General features: G+C 43.8%; 1 protein-coding gene across 4 annotated transcripts in view; it reads right to left on the minus strand.

Annotated features, from left to right (window-relative positions):
- COL15A1 (collagen type XV alpha 1 chain) overlaps positions 1–20,107 on the minus strand; it is a 1,161,047-nt gene that overhangs the window by 465,711 nt on the left and 675,229 nt on the right. For all 4 annotated transcript variants that reach the window (XM_073587711.1, XM_073587710.1, XM_073587708.1 and 1 more), the window contains one exon: positions 10,328–10,381. In XM_073587711.1, coding sequence (XP_073443812.1) covers positions 10,328–10,381 — 54 coding nt within the window. The remainder of the gene's footprint in view (positions 1–10,327; positions 10,382–20,107) is intronic.

Here is a 20,107-nt window from a genome sequence, read left to right on the forward strand (position 1 = left end):
CCAGGGCCATACCATGTCACTATTTTAATTGTTTTTTTTTCTCTTTATTCCACAGCACGGTGAGCAGCACTCGGGAGCCTGCACGATTGGACCCTTCTGAGGCGATCCCTGAGGAGACCGGCACCGAGGGACACTTCGACCGCCCCGGTACATCTGCACCTTCCCAGCCTTCCCACACATTCGACCCATCTGTCCCATCCACCAGCACAGGAGCATCGTGGCCGCCTACATTACATGAAGCTGCTGGTGAGGAGATCGCTTTCCCTTTACCCCACCCTTCTGCCCCTGCCACCTCTAGTACACCTGCGGGTACTGGGCGGCAGCGGCAGAGGGGTCAGGAAAAGAGTTATGCGCCAGAGTTCTTGCATCTGAATGCATCTTTCCAGAACTGTCTAAAAGTCTTGTCAGAGCAAATCTCCGCAGGCTTTCAGCAGATCAACTCCAGCATTCTGGAGGTGAAGACACTTCTGCAAACCATGCATTCAGAAGCAAGATCTTCGCCAAACCACACCTTTTTCAGGTCTGTTGTGGAGCGCATGGCAACACTATCTCCTACCCAGCAGATGCATGTAATGCATTCGTGCCACGGTGCTCTACAGCAGGTTACCTCCCAACCTCCACCTCCCACCACTGTAGTTCCTCCACCTGCACCCCCTCCAGCCACTTTCCATCCTCCCCCTCCTATTACATACCAGCAACCTCCCCAGTACCAGACATCTCCCCACTTCCAGCAACCTGCCCCGTACCAAACTCCTTCCCTGTACCAAACTCCTTCCCCATACAACTTTCCATCAACATCATCTGCTCCTACAGTCCCTGCCCAACCCTCCACTCCACCGCCCACCACCTCTTCTGCCTCCCACATGTCCACCCATTCTGTAGCTTTTTCCACACCATCACCTCTAACTGTTCCTTCCCCACCACGATCCCAGTCCTCTCTCCACACTCCCATTGTCGAAGTGTCCCGCAGCCCCTCCAGCAGTATTTCCACCCCACACTACACAGATTTGTAATGTGTGTTTTGTAATAAAAATGCCCAGTTTTTTTTCAAACCTTTATTAAAAAAAGTTTTTTTAACTTTAAAAACAGTTTTCAAACAAAAAAATATTTTAAATAAAAGTTAAATTATTGTTTACACTGGTTGTCTGTCATTTCTTTCTGCGGCGAAATATGTTTAAAAAAAAGGTTAAATAAAGGGTATTTAAAAGGTAAAAAGGTATTCAAAACCAGGTATATAACTGTGGGTAAATTTTAGCTTTTTGCCACAGTTGTGTTCCTGGTTGTGTTTGAAGCAAAGTATTTCACCTAAAAAGTTGTGTTTATTGTTGGTGATTTCCTAACAATGTACACAACTTTTGTTAAAAGGTGAAATACTTTGCATAAAACACAACCAGGTACACACCTGTGGCCTAAAGCTAAAAATAGAGACCATGACAAGATAGCCAACTTTGGTTGGCAAAGGTATATACTGTTGGTACAGAAGGTACACAAGTTTGGTTAGGGCACAAATCTTTCACACTCTGTCATCCTGCCAGTGTACTCTGCCTTGAGGTGACATAAAGTATAGGGCAAAATTGTCCCTCATTACTGAAACCGTCACAGAACTTCTAGTGGTAATGTCATGGTAATCTTGCAAGGTGGTTTCTTCAGAGGTGTCCTCAATGGAAATGGGTTCCTTGCAGATAACAAAATTGTGGAGTACCACGCAAGCTTTGATCACCTCGTCAACAGTTTCTGTTTTGAGGTTGATCGCAGTCAATAGGACCCGCCATTTGGCTGTCAGAATACCAAAGGTACATTCAACCATTCTTCTTGCTCTTGTGAGGCGGTAATTAAAAATGCGTTTTGGTCTTGTCAATCCTCTGCTAGAGTACGGTTTCAAAAGGTGTTCTGACAGCTGGAAGGCTTCATCCCCTACACAGACAAATGGCATAGGTAGACCAGATGTTTGCGGCAGCGGTCTAGGTGGTGGGAACTGGAAGGTGTTTCCATACAGTTTACGCCCCATGGCAGACAGTTTGAAAACTTGAGTCATTGGAGCGGCCATAGGCCCCAATATCAACAGCAATAAATTTGTATTCCGCATCAGCGATGGCCATGAGGACAATTGAAAAATATTTCTTGTAATTGAAATATTCCGATCCCGATCCGGCTGGCTTTACAATGCGGATATGTTTCCCGTCCACAGCGCCCAAGCAGTTGGGAAACTGACATATCTGTTGAAACTTGTCAGCAATTTCAATCCACCTCTCTGTTGTGGGCTCTGGTAAAAACTCTTCAGCTAAGGAGTCCCACAGTGCACGGCATGTGTACTTCACTATTCCAGATATGGTGGAAATCCCGAGTCTGTACTGGAAATGCAGTGACGAAAGGGATTCTCCAGTTGCAAGAAATCTGTGGGGAATTAAAAAACAATCAATTAGTTTAAAATCACAGCATTACGTACCAAAACTCAGCTATAACACTTGGAGATACAAACTACCACCAACAAGATTGCAGTGAAAGTGTGCTCTGATGCGATCACATCCAATAAATGTGGCTTACCTTAAAGTCACCATCAGACGCTCTGCGGGTGAAACAGAGAAGCGGCAATAGGTGTCCGCTTTTCTTATGAGGTGTGCAATGCGCTCCACCAAGTAATCAAAATTCTCCATTTTCATCCGAACATATCCAAAAAAATTTATCTGGGTTTCGTCGAAGGTCCATGCAGAGTGTAGAATAGACCCCACGCGTCATTCTCTTGGCTGTGATGGGGTGGATCCACAAACGTCGTCTACGATGCCTGATGCGCTGCTGTCTCGCTCTCTCCTTCTCCAGAACAATCACCCTCAAACGATTCGCCTCCGCTATAAAATCCGCCAAATTCTTCAAAATATTTCCAATCACAACATCCATCTTCGCCAGTAACTTGCTCTTCGCCAGTAACTTGCTATATTCGCCAGTATAATTTAAATAAAAGGGGTCCCTACTGGGCTGAGGTCTCAGCGGGACAGATTAATTGATAGCGTCATTCAGTAGGGTCCTCGAACTGGTGTGGTGCGGTTGAGGGCATAAGCAGGCGGGCCCTCGAACCGGTGTGGTGCAGTTGAGGGCCTGAGGTGCGGCTGGTGCACGGCTTCCATAGACCAGCTTCCTTGTCAAAGTAATACTGATGATAAGTTTATTTTGTAATGTAAATATGTTAATAAACAGGGCTGCTATGGCCTATTTATCCAGGGTGACCATTAAGGGTGAATGCACACGGTGCGGATTGTGCTGCAGATCTTTCCGGCGGATTTGCCTAAATCCGCAGGTCAAAAGAGCTGCGTTTTATCTGCGAGTTAGCCTGCGGTTTTCTGCTGCGGTTTGATACCTGTACAATGGAGAAGGTGTGAAACCGCTGTGGATTCTGCACAAAGAATTGACATGCTGCGCATTGAAAACCGCAGAAAAATCCGCAGCATGTGCACTGCATTTTTATTTTACATTGAATATAAAGGTACTGTACAACGCAGCAGAAACTGCTGTGGATACGCAGGGCCAAAAATGCTGCGGATCCGCAGCACAATCCGCAACGTGTGCACATACCCTAAGGTATGGCCCCCTGGTCTCCAGAAGCATTTATAGCCTATAAGACCCTGTTAGGGTAGAGTCCTTGGGGTCATGGCAATCATATTTTGCATGCTTAAAATAAATAAATAAATTGCAATTGGCTTCTCCGGGGCTAGGAACAACTACTGGAGGGGAGAGAGAAAAAAGCATGCCATTCAATACGATCTGTCGCTTCAAGGACACTCTCCTTTGTTCATGTGACTTGAGAATGCTGAGGCACGGATTTTGACTGTTTATATTGACCAACTCTTGTTTGTTTTAAGGTTGTCTTCTGGACAAAGCAGTGCATTAAATTGAAGAACAGTATACCTAATCTGTGTGCCCTTGAGTCAGTGGGGAGTGTAAAGGGCCCGTTACACATAGCGATATCGCTAGCAATACCGCTGTAACGTCACTGATTTTGTGATGCAGCAGCGATATTGCTAGCGATATCGCTACATGTGATACTTACCTCCGACTGGCTCCCCCATTGATTATCGCTGATCGCGCATGAACGTCCTGGACCATTTCTCGTCGGGCGCTTCCTGTGGCGCCAACGAGCGACGCGTGGACGCGGGCGGGAGGACGTCAGGATCGCCGCGTCTGACAGGTAAGTAGCGACCCCCGACCGCTGCTATATCGCTGGGGAGATCTGCCTGTTTGGCAGCTCACTAGCGACCACTTAGCTATGCACCAGCGATCCATATCGTTGTCGGGATCGCTGGTGCATCGCTAAGTGTAATGGCACCCTATGGGCCCCGTCACACATAGCGACGCACCAGTGATCCAGACAATGATATGACCTTGTCAGGATTGCTGGTGTGTCGCTACATGATCGCTGGTGAGCTGCCAAACAGGCAGCTTCACCAGTGATCAGCACCAGCGACACGCGGGTAAAAGCGACGCACGTCGCTTAGTTATCCACTGTGTACCTTAGTTACCAGCGCGCTGGTGCAGGGAGCTGGTAACCAAGGTACACATTGGGTTTCTAAGCAGCACACGGCACTTAGAAACCTGATGTGTACCTTGGTTACCAGCTCCCTGCACCAGCGCTCTGGTAACTAAGGTACACATCGGGTTTCTGCGCGCTGCTTAGAAACCCTCTGTTTACCTTAGTTACCAGCTCCTGCTCGCTGATCGCTGGTCTCCCGCCTGCCAGGACATTTTTTTGATCACTGGTCTCCCGCTGGCCAGCACGCATCGCTGTGTGTGACAGGCGGGAGACCAGTGATCAAAAAAATGTCCTGGCCATTCCAGGACGATCAGCGATAACTGGCAGGTGGGCGGGTCGCTGGTGTCACACACACAGCGATCTCGCTGGTGAGGTCGCTGTTGCGTCACTAAACTTGTGACTCAGCAGCGATCTTGCTAGCGAGATTGCTATGTGTGACGGGGGCTTAAGGGTGAAGTAATCAAGTTCAATAACACAAAGGTCAATAGGGCAATATGCCTATTCATGATGCCCTTGATCCAGGGGGAGCGGCTAAGGGTAAAGTGCTTCAACATGAAGAGCAAGATGCGTTCCCTGATGATTTTGACTCAGTTACAGTGGTTAACAGAGAATGTCATCAAGTGCATTAAAAACAATCAGCAGTGACATGGCAGGGTTATTCATAATGCATTCGTACATTTTTTGTGCTATAAGTTTATTTCAATTACTATGTCCAAATATTATGAAAGTTATAGTATCTTTCTCTTTATACATACTCATCATTTTTTCAGTAGTAGTAAGTGGGTTTAAGAAATGATTACTGCACAGCTACTGTATATAGTGGTGGTTTCTAGAACCAAAAAATCCCAACTGTGAATTGGTGAATTAGAGCTGGCTACGATACATGCAGTATAATAGTTTTTCAGGCATAACAGACGTCAGCATTCAGACTGTGGCTTCCACCTTTATTATGGTTTACTTTTCACATTCCCCATGATGGGATTCTCATTGCAGGATGTTTACAGACTGTTATTTTACTTTAGATACAGTATTATCGATCATAATTTGGTAGTGTTCCATTGATAAAATTATTCTATTGGAGCTCTGGAATTGTGATACTTGTAGGCACAGTCTTTTCATAGCATGTAGAAATGGTTGATGGTGGTCGAGTCCATTCAAGGTGTCAAATGGCCTCTTGGTGGCGGTTTAGGAGTCAGGTGGAAGTTGCGAACAAGTTAAAGTGGACTCATTTTAACTAATAGAGAAGGTAAAAACCTCATGGTGGTGAATAGGCTTGGCTTTGGTGGCCAGCCTCATGGATGTTGTAATGGTAACGTTAATCAGGGACGGGCACAGTGGATAAGCTCAGGAGTGAAGATAATGGGGTCATTGGTGTCCTGAAAGTTTACTGGCTATGCTTGAATGGCAAACCAGGGCGTGCCGCCCCATTATGGCTGTGTGTCCTCGTGCTATATGTCAACCAGCTGGGGGTATCACAGTACTTGTGAATCCCAATGTACAAGCACTTCACATGACTCCTACTGTGGTTATTTTAATCTTTTAATTTAAATAAAGCTGTGGCCAGTTTCATGACCAAAAATAGTGTTTTGTGTATTTATTTTAGTGCCTAGGTTTACTGTAGCTATGGTTGTTTTAAAATGGCATGGGGAGCCGTCCCATATCCAAAAGTCAAGACTCTGAAAAGCAAACCAAGGAACTGTTAAAAAAAAATGTATGCCATTGTCTTGGTCTTCTGCATCAATACTTTCCTATCTGCGGCTATCCATGTGTAAGGGGTACAGGGGGCTAGTTTAATGCCCTCCACTCCTTGCATATGTTCCTGGTAAAAGCGGTATATTACATATGTTGTGTAATGTTGATAAATTGTGTATTGCATTTTACCTATGTTTATGTGTTGCAAAGATATAGAGATAGTGTAGTACTTAGACCAGTAGGGGAAGCACAATAGAATAGGATAGGGATTAGTTAGACCAATAGGATTTGTCTGGTTAAGAGGGGCTAAGACAGAATAATTGAGGGAGCTTCCTGGAGTTAGTGTGAGCCGGAAGCAAGGACAGGACAGTCGCGTCTGGGGGAACATTTAAACAGAGGAGCCTATCGGTCCACGGCCTAAGAGCTGATAGTCACACGGTGGTGGAGGAATATCGGGGCAGCATAAGAATGGTAGCAGCTAACTTTGTGGAAACAACCCTTAACGTCTGAGGCCTACAGCCGGGAAAGGAATGGAAGAGCCATCCTTCAGCTTCACCTTCGAAGAGGGAAGCGGGCGGGGAATTCCTGAAGCGGGTTAGTCTGACCAGTCAGGAAGTTGCAGTACTGGCGGAAATGCTACGGAAATGTGATATTCCTGGAGGACTGAGGGACAGTACAGGGAACGGAATGGTTATATTCTGCGAAGAATCTTGTGTTCTGTTTCTGTGACTAAACTGGACAAGCTGAGTAAAGTTGTTTTCCTGAAAATGAACTTGAACTCTGGCTATCATTGTGTGATGCTAAAAGAAAAAGAACCCTGGCAGTGTGGAATGGACCCTGACTTACAAGTGAGTGGACTGCAGTGTGCTAATGTGGTGGGGAGCCAGGGTGTGCCAGTACTGCCACAGTCAGCTGCGACTACCCCCCCAGGCCTCTGTTTTACATGTGAGAGTTGTAGTTCTACTGAAATTGGAGAGCTACTGAATAGAGATCATTGATCAGAAATATTAATAACCCTAACACTATGTAATCACTAATGTAAATACTACATTTATTACACAGCGATTTTGTGCAAAAAATCTGCGGCATTTTACTATCCAACAAAGTGGGTGTGATTTCATGAAAATTCATAAAGACGCCATTGCACTGTGCATTTTCTATTTGTTCTATTTATTTTTATGCAAAACAACTTTCTGGATTTTGAGTTTGTTTTAAATGCTTCAATGTTTCATTCTACAGCTGTTTTCTGCTGCGAAGTCTCTAATATTTTACAATACAAGTTAATGAGAAGGCTAAAAAAATGCATGAAGACACCTGGTAATTTTTTTAGCATTTCGTATGCATTTCTTCATTGGTGTAGGGATTTTACACTGACAGAAAAAAACTTTGAAGTGCTCAGGAAATGATCAAAGAAAGCAAAAAAAAAAAAAAGCTTTGAAAAATGTATGTTTTTGACTATTAGAAAAAAACGCACTGTGAACATACCCGTAAGAAATACCCGTAAAGCTGCTTGTAACCGCTATCAGTGTAACACCTGTAACCCTTTACTGAACGGGTGCTCTATCCATATAAAGAAAAAACATGGAATGTCATTGTAAAAAAGACAGAAGGATGGCACTCACTGTTCTCTTGAAATGATTCACTTTATTTCATATCGATAAAGCATAGGCACCGACGCGGGAGAAATGTAAAAAGACGGACGTCTCAAAAATGCATAGTGTACAGTTGTGTGAAAAAGTGTTTGCCCCTTCCTGATTTCCTATTCTATTGCATGTTTCCCACAGTTAAATGTTTCAGATCACAAACCAAATGTAAATATTGGATAGATAAAGATAACACAAGTAAAGACAAAATGCAGTTTCTAAATGAAGGTCTTATTATTAATGGAAAAGGAAATCCAAACCTACAGGTTCCTCTGTGAAAAAGTGACTGCCCACCTCATCTTAAAACATAAATTAACTGTGGTTTATCACATCTATGGGAAGATGAGTTCAAATTCCCTAGCCACATCCAGACCTGATTACAGCCACAGCTGTTCTCAATCAAGAAATCACTTAAATAGGACCTGGCTGACAAAGTGAAGACGACAAAAAGTTCCTCAAAAGCTAAACATCGTGCCATGATCCAAAGAAATTCTGGAACAATTGAGAAGTAATTGAGATCTAATTGAGATCTATCAGTCTGGAAAAGGTTATAAAGCCATTTCTAAAGCTTTGGGACTCCAGCAAACCCCTTCAAAGCCATTATCCACAAATGGTGAAAACATGGAACCGTGGTGAACTTTCCCAGGAGTGGCTGGCTGACCAAAATTACCCCAAGAGTGCAGCAACAACTCATCCACGAGTTCACAAAAGACCCCATAACAACATCCAAAGAACAAGAGACTCACTTGCCTTAGCTTAGGTCAGTTTTCATAACTCCACCATAAGAAAGAAACGATGCAAAAATTGCCTGGATAGCGGAGTTCCAATACGAAAACCGCTACTGAGCAATAAAAACAAAGTCTTGTCTCAGTTTTGCCATAAAACATCTTGATGATCCCTTTGACAAGAAGCAAAAGTTGAACTTTTTGTAAGGTGTATGCCTTATTACATCTGGCGAAGAAATAACACCGCATTTCAGAAAAGGAACATCATACCAACAGTAAGGGACAGGACTGTTGTCATGACATGAATAACTGCCATATCGAGGTCCAGTCCTTCCCCTACAGAAAACTGTACTCTTCCCATCTGCATACCTGCATCTCCAGATTCAGTTTCCCCTGGGCACTTCCCAGGTGACGACGGTCCCTCTTTCAGGTGACCCCAGCAATGGAGACACAGTCCAAGATAACTTTAACACTTTATTTACTGAACACTTCATACGTTAGTCACAGTTGGTACATCAAGACATTTACTTGTTTCCTCATCTCTCCTTTTCTGGCTGTCACTTCTGTGCAGTACACGCCCAGACCGAACTGTCCTAGACTGCTCCCCAGTTCCTTCCTGGCCTGACTTTGCCATGATGACAATTCCTCTTGCCTGTTTTGCCCCAGACTTAAAATCATCAGTCATCAATTTTGGTTGCCTCTGGTAAAGCATCCGGCCTGTATGTACCGATCTCAACGAAGCTCCAACTTCCTTCATATCAGCTGTCCAACCGATTCCTGCCCTAAAAGCATTTGCCCAGGCGATGAGTCGCCACATTCGTCATATTCCTGCACTGGCCCACTGCTATGAGACACAGTGGCCGTGGGTAACATTGGTTGCAGCGCATGAATGTTACGTGGCTGCCAAGCTGTCCGGGCCTATAGCTAATGTGGACACTAGGGTACCCTGGCCCTGTCTGACCTAACTTTCTAGCAAACTCCCTTTTACTACCCGGCTCCCCCTCCTACAATTAACCATCTATAAACATCCTATCAGCTATACCTATCAGTCATACTAGTATGCCCCCATCTAGTCACCCTCAACAAAACTACGATTACCCATGTCTATAGGAACTATATACTAAAGTGCCCTCCTCTAATGTCCCTCAAAAAGGATGCACTAACTTGCCTTAACTGTACATGCACAACAGACACATTATATTATACAATAAAGGAACACAAGAGAATATATTAGTTTTCTACAAAATGGTAACACATACATGTGGCAATACCATTACAGATGAGCGATAATACATATTTCTACGTAGTAGTACCACAGACATTTATCATAGATATTATCAATCAATAATATGTACACATTAACAACCGAACGGTAATCCGAGGAAGGGAAGCAAGAAAGACATTATATCTCACCCCCTAACATTGGTCTGGTACTTTTTCACACAGCTGTATGTTGGACATTTATAATATGCACTTTTAGCTGACAAAGCCAGTATTTATCTAGTGTGCATGAAGGATTTAACCTATAAGTGCCACAGTCAAAATAGAAAAATAATGAACACTGAAATATGTAATGTTATTTTATTATTTTGTAAGTACATAGTAAAATAATTTGTCAGGCTGAAAGGATATCTAGTCTATCCAATTCATATCGGGCTCTGAACGAAGATTTGAAAAAAGGAGCAAGATTTGAGAACCCTTTCACACACAATCTGAAGTAGTAAGAATTAAAAAAGCAAACAAACCACATGTCCAGGAGATCCTTCTTGTCCATCTTTACCAGGTAAACCTTGCTCACCCTATATAATGAAAGAAATGAACTCAAATACTGTCATTAATGTGTTAAAGAGAAGTCAGATTTTTGCTTCTCCAACCAAAGGCAGCATGAATTAAACATTGGCTGCTTGACTGCAACCTTACTCACTGAAAAAGGGATAACTCTATAAAATGTAACCTTTATTAAATCAATAAACTATAATAACAATAGCCTAAATTGCACCAATGTAAGGCCAGGTTCACACATTCAGTATTTAGTCAGTATTTTACATTAGTATTGGTAAGCCAAAATCAGGAAAGGAACAGTCAGAGGAAAAGTATAATAAAATTGAATAAAGACCGGCACTTGGAACGGAGAGTGCTGCCTTTTCTCTCATATGGGTATAAAAAACATGTCACCACTTCTGCATTTATCACCCACTCCTGGTTTTGGCTTACAAATAGTGATGAGCGAATTTGTTTGGAAAACGATCGGCAAACATAAATTCGGCACAAATATGGCACATTCGGATTCGTGATTGGAACAAAATTTTATAAAATTGGTAACATTCGGTAAAAGTGTGGGAAAATATTTGCGTTGCCACAAAAAATATTTTCAGCACTTTAGCAACTATAATGGTGTTGTACCATGAGCGTTTGGCACGTGTTTGAGGAGGGGAGGGGGTTTCAGAGTCCAGAGGCACGGCGTTCTTGTAATCACAGCATCTTTTTCGCCCTAACTTTATGTGTGCACATTGCGGAAAGCCAATTAGGGCGCAAGAAACACCCATAATGTCCTGACACCACGACTTGTCATTGACTGCTGAAATCACATGTCCCTCTCCATATAAATAGTGGACATCTTGTTTTAGCGCCATTTTGACACTGTAACAGCGCAGAGAGGCTGCTCCTGACACTGGCACTGTTAACAGCAAGATTTTAGCTAGTTAGTTAGGCGATTGTATATCAGTCAGGTAGTGTAGCCAGATAGTATCCAGTGTGGCTGTTAAATTTACCTTCAGGAATTTTTTTTTTTTGGGGGGGAGGCCATTACTGAGGTCCACAGACAAAGCCAGCAGGGCACATGTCCTACAAGTGTGTTGTGCACTGCTCTTATTGTGCTCCATGCATGAGTATAGCGTTATAAATAATATTTTTTCACTAGCTAAATGTGAAACAGCCAGCTGTATCCACATTTCAGCTACTTAGATAGGTTGTTGCATATCAGTCAGATACTGTAGCTAGCTAGTGTCCACTGTAGCTGGTAAATTTAACTCCCTTGATCCTTGCACGAGTATAGCATTCTAATTCACATGTAGCTAGTGAAAAAATATTAATAAGCCTGCTGTATCCCACCTTGTCATTTAGTGCTGTGGTGATATAAAACTGTCTGCAGACCTAAGGCACATTAAAAAAATATATATAATTTTTCAGTTGCAAAAAGTTAGACAATCCGCCGTGTCACACTTCGTCATTTGGTTGGGTTGAATTTAAGCTGTAGAGGCCTGATCCAAAGGCCACAAAAAATTCTTCTGTTATTAACATCATACAGTCAGGGACCTGGCTTTAAAAATAGTTTGTAGCATCTAATGTGTTATAAAGGCCTGATCCTTATGCCACAAAAAAATATTCTATTATTATTATTATCATCATACAGTAAGGGACCTGACTTTAAAATTGTTTGTAGCATAGCTTCTTTGTCATACAGGCCTCATCCACACTCAAACAATTCTTTTTCTGTGACGAACATGAGACAGCATGCCATATTTCAACTTTGAATTTACTGTTGCAGAAATTCAGCTGTTGGCAGAGGTGGTGCAGAGTTTAACCCCTTTCCTACATTGGGTGTACTATTCCGTCCATGTGACCTGGGACTTAAGTCCCATGGACGGAATAGTACGTCACACGCGATCAGCGGCGCTGCCAGATGGAGCGCCACTGATCGGCCGGGTTTCAGTTGATTATCATAGCAGTTATGGACTGCCTCCGGCATGTTAACCCCTGGCACACGGCGATCAAACATGATCACAGTGTACCGGAGGCACAGGGAAGAATGGCACAGGGGGGGGGTGTTATGATTAGGTAACTGAGGAGGATAGCAGGAAAAAAGGCTAGGTAACCAGATAACCAGAGAGGTTGGTAGCTTGGCAGATTGCAGACCCCTAAACTGACGACACAACTAGAATTAGCCGTGGGACGTACCTACGATGCCCTAGACGCCTCGGCACAGCCAATGAATTAACTAACCCTAAAGAGAGAAATGAGAAAGCTAAACTGCCCCGGAGTAGAACCCCAAAGAAATAGATAGCTCCCGAACATATATTGCCAGTGAGACAAGATGAGGCACAAAACACAGGCAGAAAATAGAGTTAGCAAATAATGGGGCCCAAACTGTCTAGATAGAACAGGACAGGAAAGGATACTGTCTGCAATCACGCAAAAAACCCTAAGAAAATTCCAACACGTCTGATATGCAAAAATACTGAGGCTACACGACCTTTCCCCCACTAAATCAGAACTCTGGTGTGAACTGGACATAAGCTGTGGCATATGAAACAGAGTCCTGCACAGGTCCCCACAGGGAACCAGGCTGACTCACAGCAGCAAAGCAAAAATCGGAGAAAAGCAAAAATGAATCACAATGTAAAAAGATTCAAAAAGACAAATAACTTATCTGAAAGATGCATGACATAGCAGGAGGCTAGCAGACCTCCAAAATGCTCAGGAAGCAAACCAAATCACCGGCAACAACTGAGGGAAGGTTGCTCACTTTAATCTTGCCAGTCTGTAACACCTGACCTCCAATCATCATCCTCAGGTGATTGACTTCTGTCAGCCAAACCAGCTTCATTACCAGCAGCAACCACCAGAGGGAGCCCAAACTCAGAAGCCAGGTCAAAAGTGTTCACAACAGAGGGGGCTCCCTGCGTGCTTCCCTGTGACCCTCAGAGCAGTGCGATGTGCTTGTGCTGCTCCGAGGGTCTCCTCCCTGCAGGCCCCCGGATCCAATATGGCTGCGGGGGCCTTCGGGTTCCTGCAGGGAGGCGGCTTTCTCAGTGCCTGCTGAGAGCAAGCGCTGAGAAAGCCTCCAGCAGTGTCAGATCGCTGATTTGGCACAGTGCACTGTCTTCTTTAAGAATAAGAGGCTGTAAGTTGTAACCTTCTTTGATTGATTGCAGATGTGACAGAAAAAGCTGAAATTATAGCATGCAATAACAGGAGCATTTCAGAATACAAAACTGTACAGTGTAAATAATACAGATAGTCTGCAATACACAGTAATATGAGGTAATATACAGGTAACATGAGGTAATACACAGGTAACACGAGGTAATACAAACTGATGATTACCTACTTAGCAGAGCAAACATTGATAAACACAGGACTGTAACACATAGTGCTTACCAACTATGCTTAGAGCAGGCTGTTTAAGGAGCATGAAGAAAACGTGTGATGTGTTTTCTCCTCAGAAGCATGGAGGAACAATGGCTGCTGTTCCCTTCACAGTGTCATAATAAGACCACAATGCAACAGGAACAATCCCACAATCCCCTAGGAACTTCCCATAAAACATTGCCAATTAAACTAGAATGTATACATTAAACCGCCAGCAGATGGTGCTGTTAACTTACAATATAAAATATAGGAAGAATTAATACACACAAAAATACAATGTCTGTAATAACGGAGACATAAAAAAAATGACTAAAACTTCAGACAGCAATTATTGCTGGAAAGAACAGTTAGCAATGATGCCGCCGTCATCAGCATCACTATTCCAGTCATCTATATGCTGGAGCAGACTTTGAATAACCTGCGGGAGGAGACAGTGGTCCCAGAATTAGAGGAGGAAGCAGAGTAGGCTGCGGAAGGGATAACATTGTCTCTAAGTTCAATTCTGTCATCACACAGGCAGGTGTCAAGGGAGGGTGGATTACTGTGAGCAAGGGGGCCTGGTAATAGACAAACTATTATCGAAGGTGCAAGATCTGAGGAACAAATGGAGGAGGAAGAGGTGATGCGCAAACAACTGTCTGATGAAGAGGATAATCCTCCCCTCTCTGTTTGTGGTTGGTGGGAGGGGACAGAGGAACCCAGCCACCAGCACAGCATGGGCTTGGACCTCATGGTAGAGACTGACATATGAGTGGCTTCTTTCTGCACTATCTGCAACATGATTTCAGTATATTTATGATTAGGAATAATGCTGACTACTGGGTTGCCACTTTTTAGATCCATGTTATAAAACCAAATTTTGCCAGATAATTCCCACCCTAGAAAGGAATCCGCAAATTCTGGAGTATCGAAACACACTTTTATACAACCTTAAGAAGTTTTTGTGACGCTAGTCACTTCTCACGGCCAAGGCGTGAGTCAGAGTGGTCAAGGAGTCCAAGGTCAGATGCCAGGAGGGTACGTCATAAACAGAAGGAAGAGATAAAAGCGTAGTCAGGTAATATTCCATGGTCAGGGTATCGGGAGGATAATGGATCAGAGCTGAAGGGGTTAAACAGGCGGATAGAACAAAGTCCAAGGTCGGTCAACAGATCAAGCAGATAGAACTCAAGGCACAGGGAGCACAAAACACTAGTGAACACCTGGAGACTGTGATGCCTCCCAATCACCAATTGGCTAGTTGAGCCGTCAATAAACACACTGGCAGCTCAGCACGCCCCTGAACCAGATTGGATGGCCATGCTGTCAAAGTACCGACAGCTTCAGCCAGCCCCTGTACTGGATTGGACGGCTGAGCTGTCCATGGAAGTACCAACACTTGAGAGCGCCATAGACGGGGATCGGTGAAGCGGAGATGAGAGGGGACCCTGCTTGCCTCCTGGCACTGACTGTGCAATGCGGTTTATACAATCCATACCTGCCCTGCTGGTTCTGAACTGATAGATTAACTGCTAAGACCTGGTACAGACGCAGGAGCTGCGGGGGGAGAGCAAGGGAGAGCTGGATGGAGGGAGGCCTGTGATTATAGAAGCCCCCACTGCTGTGCCCCAGATCAGAGAACTTTTCCCGCCATAGAAAGCCACCGCCATCTTGGGGGGAAAAAAAACACCTAAGGAGGAGACATATCTTCACTGATCTTAACCCTTTATTCTGATGTATAAGGATCCTATGGGCTTGTGGATTACAGCTCTCTGCTGCCCCCTGGTGCCTTATTCTGCAAATTGCTACACATAGGCATACAGCAGCACAAGCAAATAGAGATATGACTTTGTAGCCCAACTGCTACTAAAATCCGAACCACTACAATCATCCTATGAAACATATTTTTTGGCCAACTATAAGATTTGCTATCAGCCTGCAAATATATATTGAGGAAGAATTATGAGTCCCGGTAAATCACAGTCGGCAGCTGACAAATTGAGGTCCTATGCCAGTGGGAATAACTCAATACCAATTCAGAAATTCATCAATAAATCAAACCAAGAAGAAATGTCAATGTTACAAGGGTCAGGGGACATGGATCTGGAACCCACTCTGAAACAGGTATCCGGACAACTGCTGATTGCCATCCAAAGCAGTACTGCCTCTGACTGGAAAAATTGAGGAGGTAAAGACTGATTTGGGTCTCCTCCGTAATGATATGTCAAATTTGGGAGAAAAAGTCTGACAGGCGGAGGACAGAATCTCGAACCTGGAGGACCAAACTGAGCCCTTGCCAGAACGTATCAGAGTAATGGAACAAAAATTGGAAATATGCGTCCAGAAACAAGAGGACTTGGAAAATAGATTGAGGAGAAACAACATCCTTAATAATTGGATTACCGGAAAGAGCTGAGGGAAATAATTCTAGTGAATTTGAGGAAAAATGGATGCGCAATTTATTCCCAGTGGCCACCTTCTCTGCGGCGTATGCGGTGGAGAGAGCACACCGTGTACCTGGGAAGCCGAATCCTCCCGGGGCTCCCTCCCTAGACTCCTACTGGCCAGAGTTCTTAACTGGAAAGACAGAGACTATATCCTGCAACTCGCAAGAAAGGCCCAAGTAATTAAATACGAAAAAATACCACGGTAATGTTGTTCCCAGATTTTTCAGCAGACTTACAGAAACGGAGAGCCTCTTTTACTTCAATTAAGAGACGTCTGAAGAGTTCCAATGTGATTTACTCAATGGCATACCCAGCAAGGCTTAGAGTAGTAGATGGAGAAAGAGCAATCATCTTTCAGAACCCGGCGGAGGCAGAGGAGTGGATCTCCAGGAGAGAACGGCGCTAGAAGTAGCAGTGATAATACAAGTTAATATGGTTAAATTTAATTTACTGTATGAGCGCTAACATTTTTTGCAGACTGTTATTCTAGATCTTTTGTAATACTGGTAGTACTTGTGCTCATACCTGAACTGAGTGCCGCAATGATTTACTGCTAGGTGTTTATAAATTGATACCGGCCTATTGTAAGATGTACGCTGAACATTGCATTTCGGATAGTGATTATTCACTGAATTTTTCTACTCTATGCTCTTAATTTTTTTTTTCTTTTTGCAATACCTGTGTTTCATACTTGTGCACGAAATTTGGTAATTGCAGTGGTAGCTTAATGTATTTCTAGCAATACTCGCTTCCCACATGGCCTTGTTAAAGTGTTAATATACTGATTAGTTGGATGTTGTTGCATGTCCCCTCCTCTGAATGCTTACCCATGTGCGCAGACATTTAAGCTCCCGCTCCTTGGGAGGGATAATAGCAATTGTTGAGAACTCAAATGGAGGTGTGGCAGGGCGCCCATTTCTGCGGGCGTCTGGGCTGCATTTTCCAGTCCGATGGCTCGGTTACCCTATGGGTTCAGTTAAAACTGAGCGGTCGGATCAATAATCCTGACGATTGATGATGTCTTCCTGGGGAGGGAGATGGTGGGAGCTACTTTATGAGTATGCCTTAAATCCAATATGGCTGTTGTTGGTGGTTCGGATAAATGGAAGAGAATACGAGTTTACTTATGCCTATGCTTCAGTTTGGAGAAGTTTATGGGCATCCCTTGTCTTGTTTTTGTGACCACTGTTGGTCAATAGTTCTGCGTTTAATGGGAATATCAGATAAGACGCAGCATTGCATTTATAATTTAGTGTGCATGAGTGAATTGTATGTGGTGGAGCTGAACGAAACAAAAGTGCATACTAACCTGAGCAAAGATTTTCTACGCATTCTATATGACATCACTTAAAGTCCTATCATGGAACATTAGAGGGTTGGGGAGTTGGAAACGGAATATGGTGTTCTCTCAGATTCGTAAAACACAAACGCAGATAGTATGCCTTCAAGAAACTCACTTGACACCAGTTACTATATCTAGGACAAATAAGCTTTGGATACAATGGCAGAAACAAGCTACACATACGTCCTATTCCAGGGGGTGGTTGTGATGGTACACAGGTCTTTAAGGTGGTCGGTTCAAGCAGCTAGGAGGGACTCCGAGGGCAGATTCATCTTTTTATATGTATTTATAGATATGGTTCCCTACATACTGCTTAATATTTATAGCCCCCCTCCGGCCAGGATGGACGTACTCCATCAAGCGGAAATCTTTGTGTCACAACATCCTGATGCCAAGATATTATGCCTCGGAGACTTCAAAATGATTCTTAATCCCTATTTGGATAAAATGAGCGCCACAAATCCCAGACCTGGCAGCCAAGGCACTACTGTGCTGGGTGCTTTTATAGAAGAAATGGGCTGGATTGATTTTATAGAAGAGATGGGCTGGATTGATCTTTGGAGACAGCAGGATCCTTTTAAGAAAGAATTTTCCTCTTACACGCCGGCCGCTCGCTGTTTATCCAGAATCGATCATGCATTTGGAAATAGTGCTGTACTATCGGATCTGCGTGAAATTGAGTACCTTCCTGGGGCAGTATCAGACCATTCTCCACTGGTGGTATGCCTTCATCTAAATGACCCTGGTAGGCATAAGAGATTCTGTATACATCCATTTTGGCTATCCCTTATTGGGGAGAAAGATAGAATAATAGACCAACTCGATGTCATTATTACAGATCTTGATGATTTCCCTGATAGGTTGGTGCTGTGGGACACACTTAAGGCATACCTGAGGGGATGTGTTAAATCCACAATTTCATATATTAAAATGGAGTCATGTATTGGGGAGCAAAGGCTTGCAGAGGAATGTAAATCATTAGAAGCCGATTATGTTAATTACCCCTCTGAAAATTCTTTGAATAAATGGCTTGGGAAAGGGAGGGAATGTGTTGTGTTTACAGGAAAAACCACAGAGAAAACTTTTCTTTACTAAACAAACTTATTTTGAACTTGGTAAGGCCTGTTTCACACTTCCGTTTGTCACCATCAGTCAAAATCCGCCGTTTTGCAAAAAAAATGGATCCGCCATTTCTCTTTGCGGATACATTTTTTTCCCCATTGACTTGCATTGTGGGCGGATTTTGACTGATGGTGATCCGTTGCATCCGTTTGTCAGCGGATCCGCCAAGATTTTGGCGTCCGCTGACATGTCTGGACGGACCCTGCAACGTTTTTTCGCTGCCCGGATCCGCCATTTAGTATTTGTAAACATATTCTGTCTGACTGCTGGATCTCTCTCCTCCCGCGAGATATCGCACCTGCTCCCGCGAGATATCGCACCTGCTCCCGCGAGATGCCGCCCGCGAATTATGAACAGCTCCCGCGTCATGACCCGTGCCCGCGCCATCCCGATGCCACCTCAGCATGCCCGCTCCCGGAGTTCACTACCTGGCCGGTATTTTTTTTTTTCTTTTGTCCCAGGCGCGGTTCCTTTAAATTTTTACCAGCGGCGGTTCCGTCCATCCGCCGATCCGCTGCCAAACATTTCAGTCCGCCTGCGGATCAGTTTTCAGCAATTTTGGCGGATTTGGACTGACAGAAAAAACGGAAGTGTGAAACAGGCCTAATCAATCAAGTAAACTTTTGGCCTATATAGTCCAGCAAAATCAAATGTCCCATCCATTCTATCCATTAACACAAAGGAGGGAACCCCATTTCTCAAATCTGACCAAATTGCAAACAGATTTGAGGAGCACTTTAAAGAATTGTATAGATCTCAATTGAATCATACTATGGAAGAAACTGATGAGTATTTAGACCAGATTGAATTTCCTAAACTTTCTTGTGAGGATCAGGCATTCTTGGACAGATACATCACTCTGGAGAAAATCAGGGAGGCCACCATGTCCCTGTCAAATGGAAAAACTCCCGGTCTTGACTGTATGCCCGTGGAGCTATATAAAAGATATTTAGACCAGTTAGGGCCGGTCCTGTTGCAGACCCTTTCTGAGGCACTTGCAGGACATTCACTCCCCCAATCCTTTTATGATGCCACTATTTTGGTGATTCTAAAGCCTGACAAGCCTGCTGAGGAGTGTGGATCTTATTGTCCCATATCCTTGCTCAACACTAATTATAAAATTCTTACAAAACTCATTGCTAATAGATTGAAAGCTGTAATATTCGGCTTATACATGAGGATCAAACTGGTTTTATGCCAGGAAGATCCACCTCCTCGAATATTAGAAGAGTGCAGGTTCTGACGCAGATAGGCTATAAATATAAAAGACCATGGGCGATAGCCTCTTTGGATACTGCAAAGGCCTTTGATTCATTAGAATGAAAATTGTTACAGTGGGTACTTCTGAGGTTTGGCTTCTCAGTTAAATTCTGTAGATGGATTGAATTGCTGTATCGCATGCCAAGAGCTAACATGTTGGTGAATGGTGTAATATCAGAATATTTCAATTTGAGTAGGGGGAACAGACAGGGCTGCCCACTGTC

The sequence above is a fragment of the Dendrobates tinctorius genome, unplaced genomic scaffold, assembly GCF_039654945.1.
Source record: "Dendrobates tinctorius isolate UK_male_01 unplaced genomic scaffold, ASM3965494v1 ptg000102l, whole genome shotgun sequence".
NCBI classification, from domain to species: domain Eukaryota; kingdom Metazoa; phylum Chordata; class Amphibia; order Anura; family Dendrobatidae; genus Dendrobates; species Dendrobates tinctorius.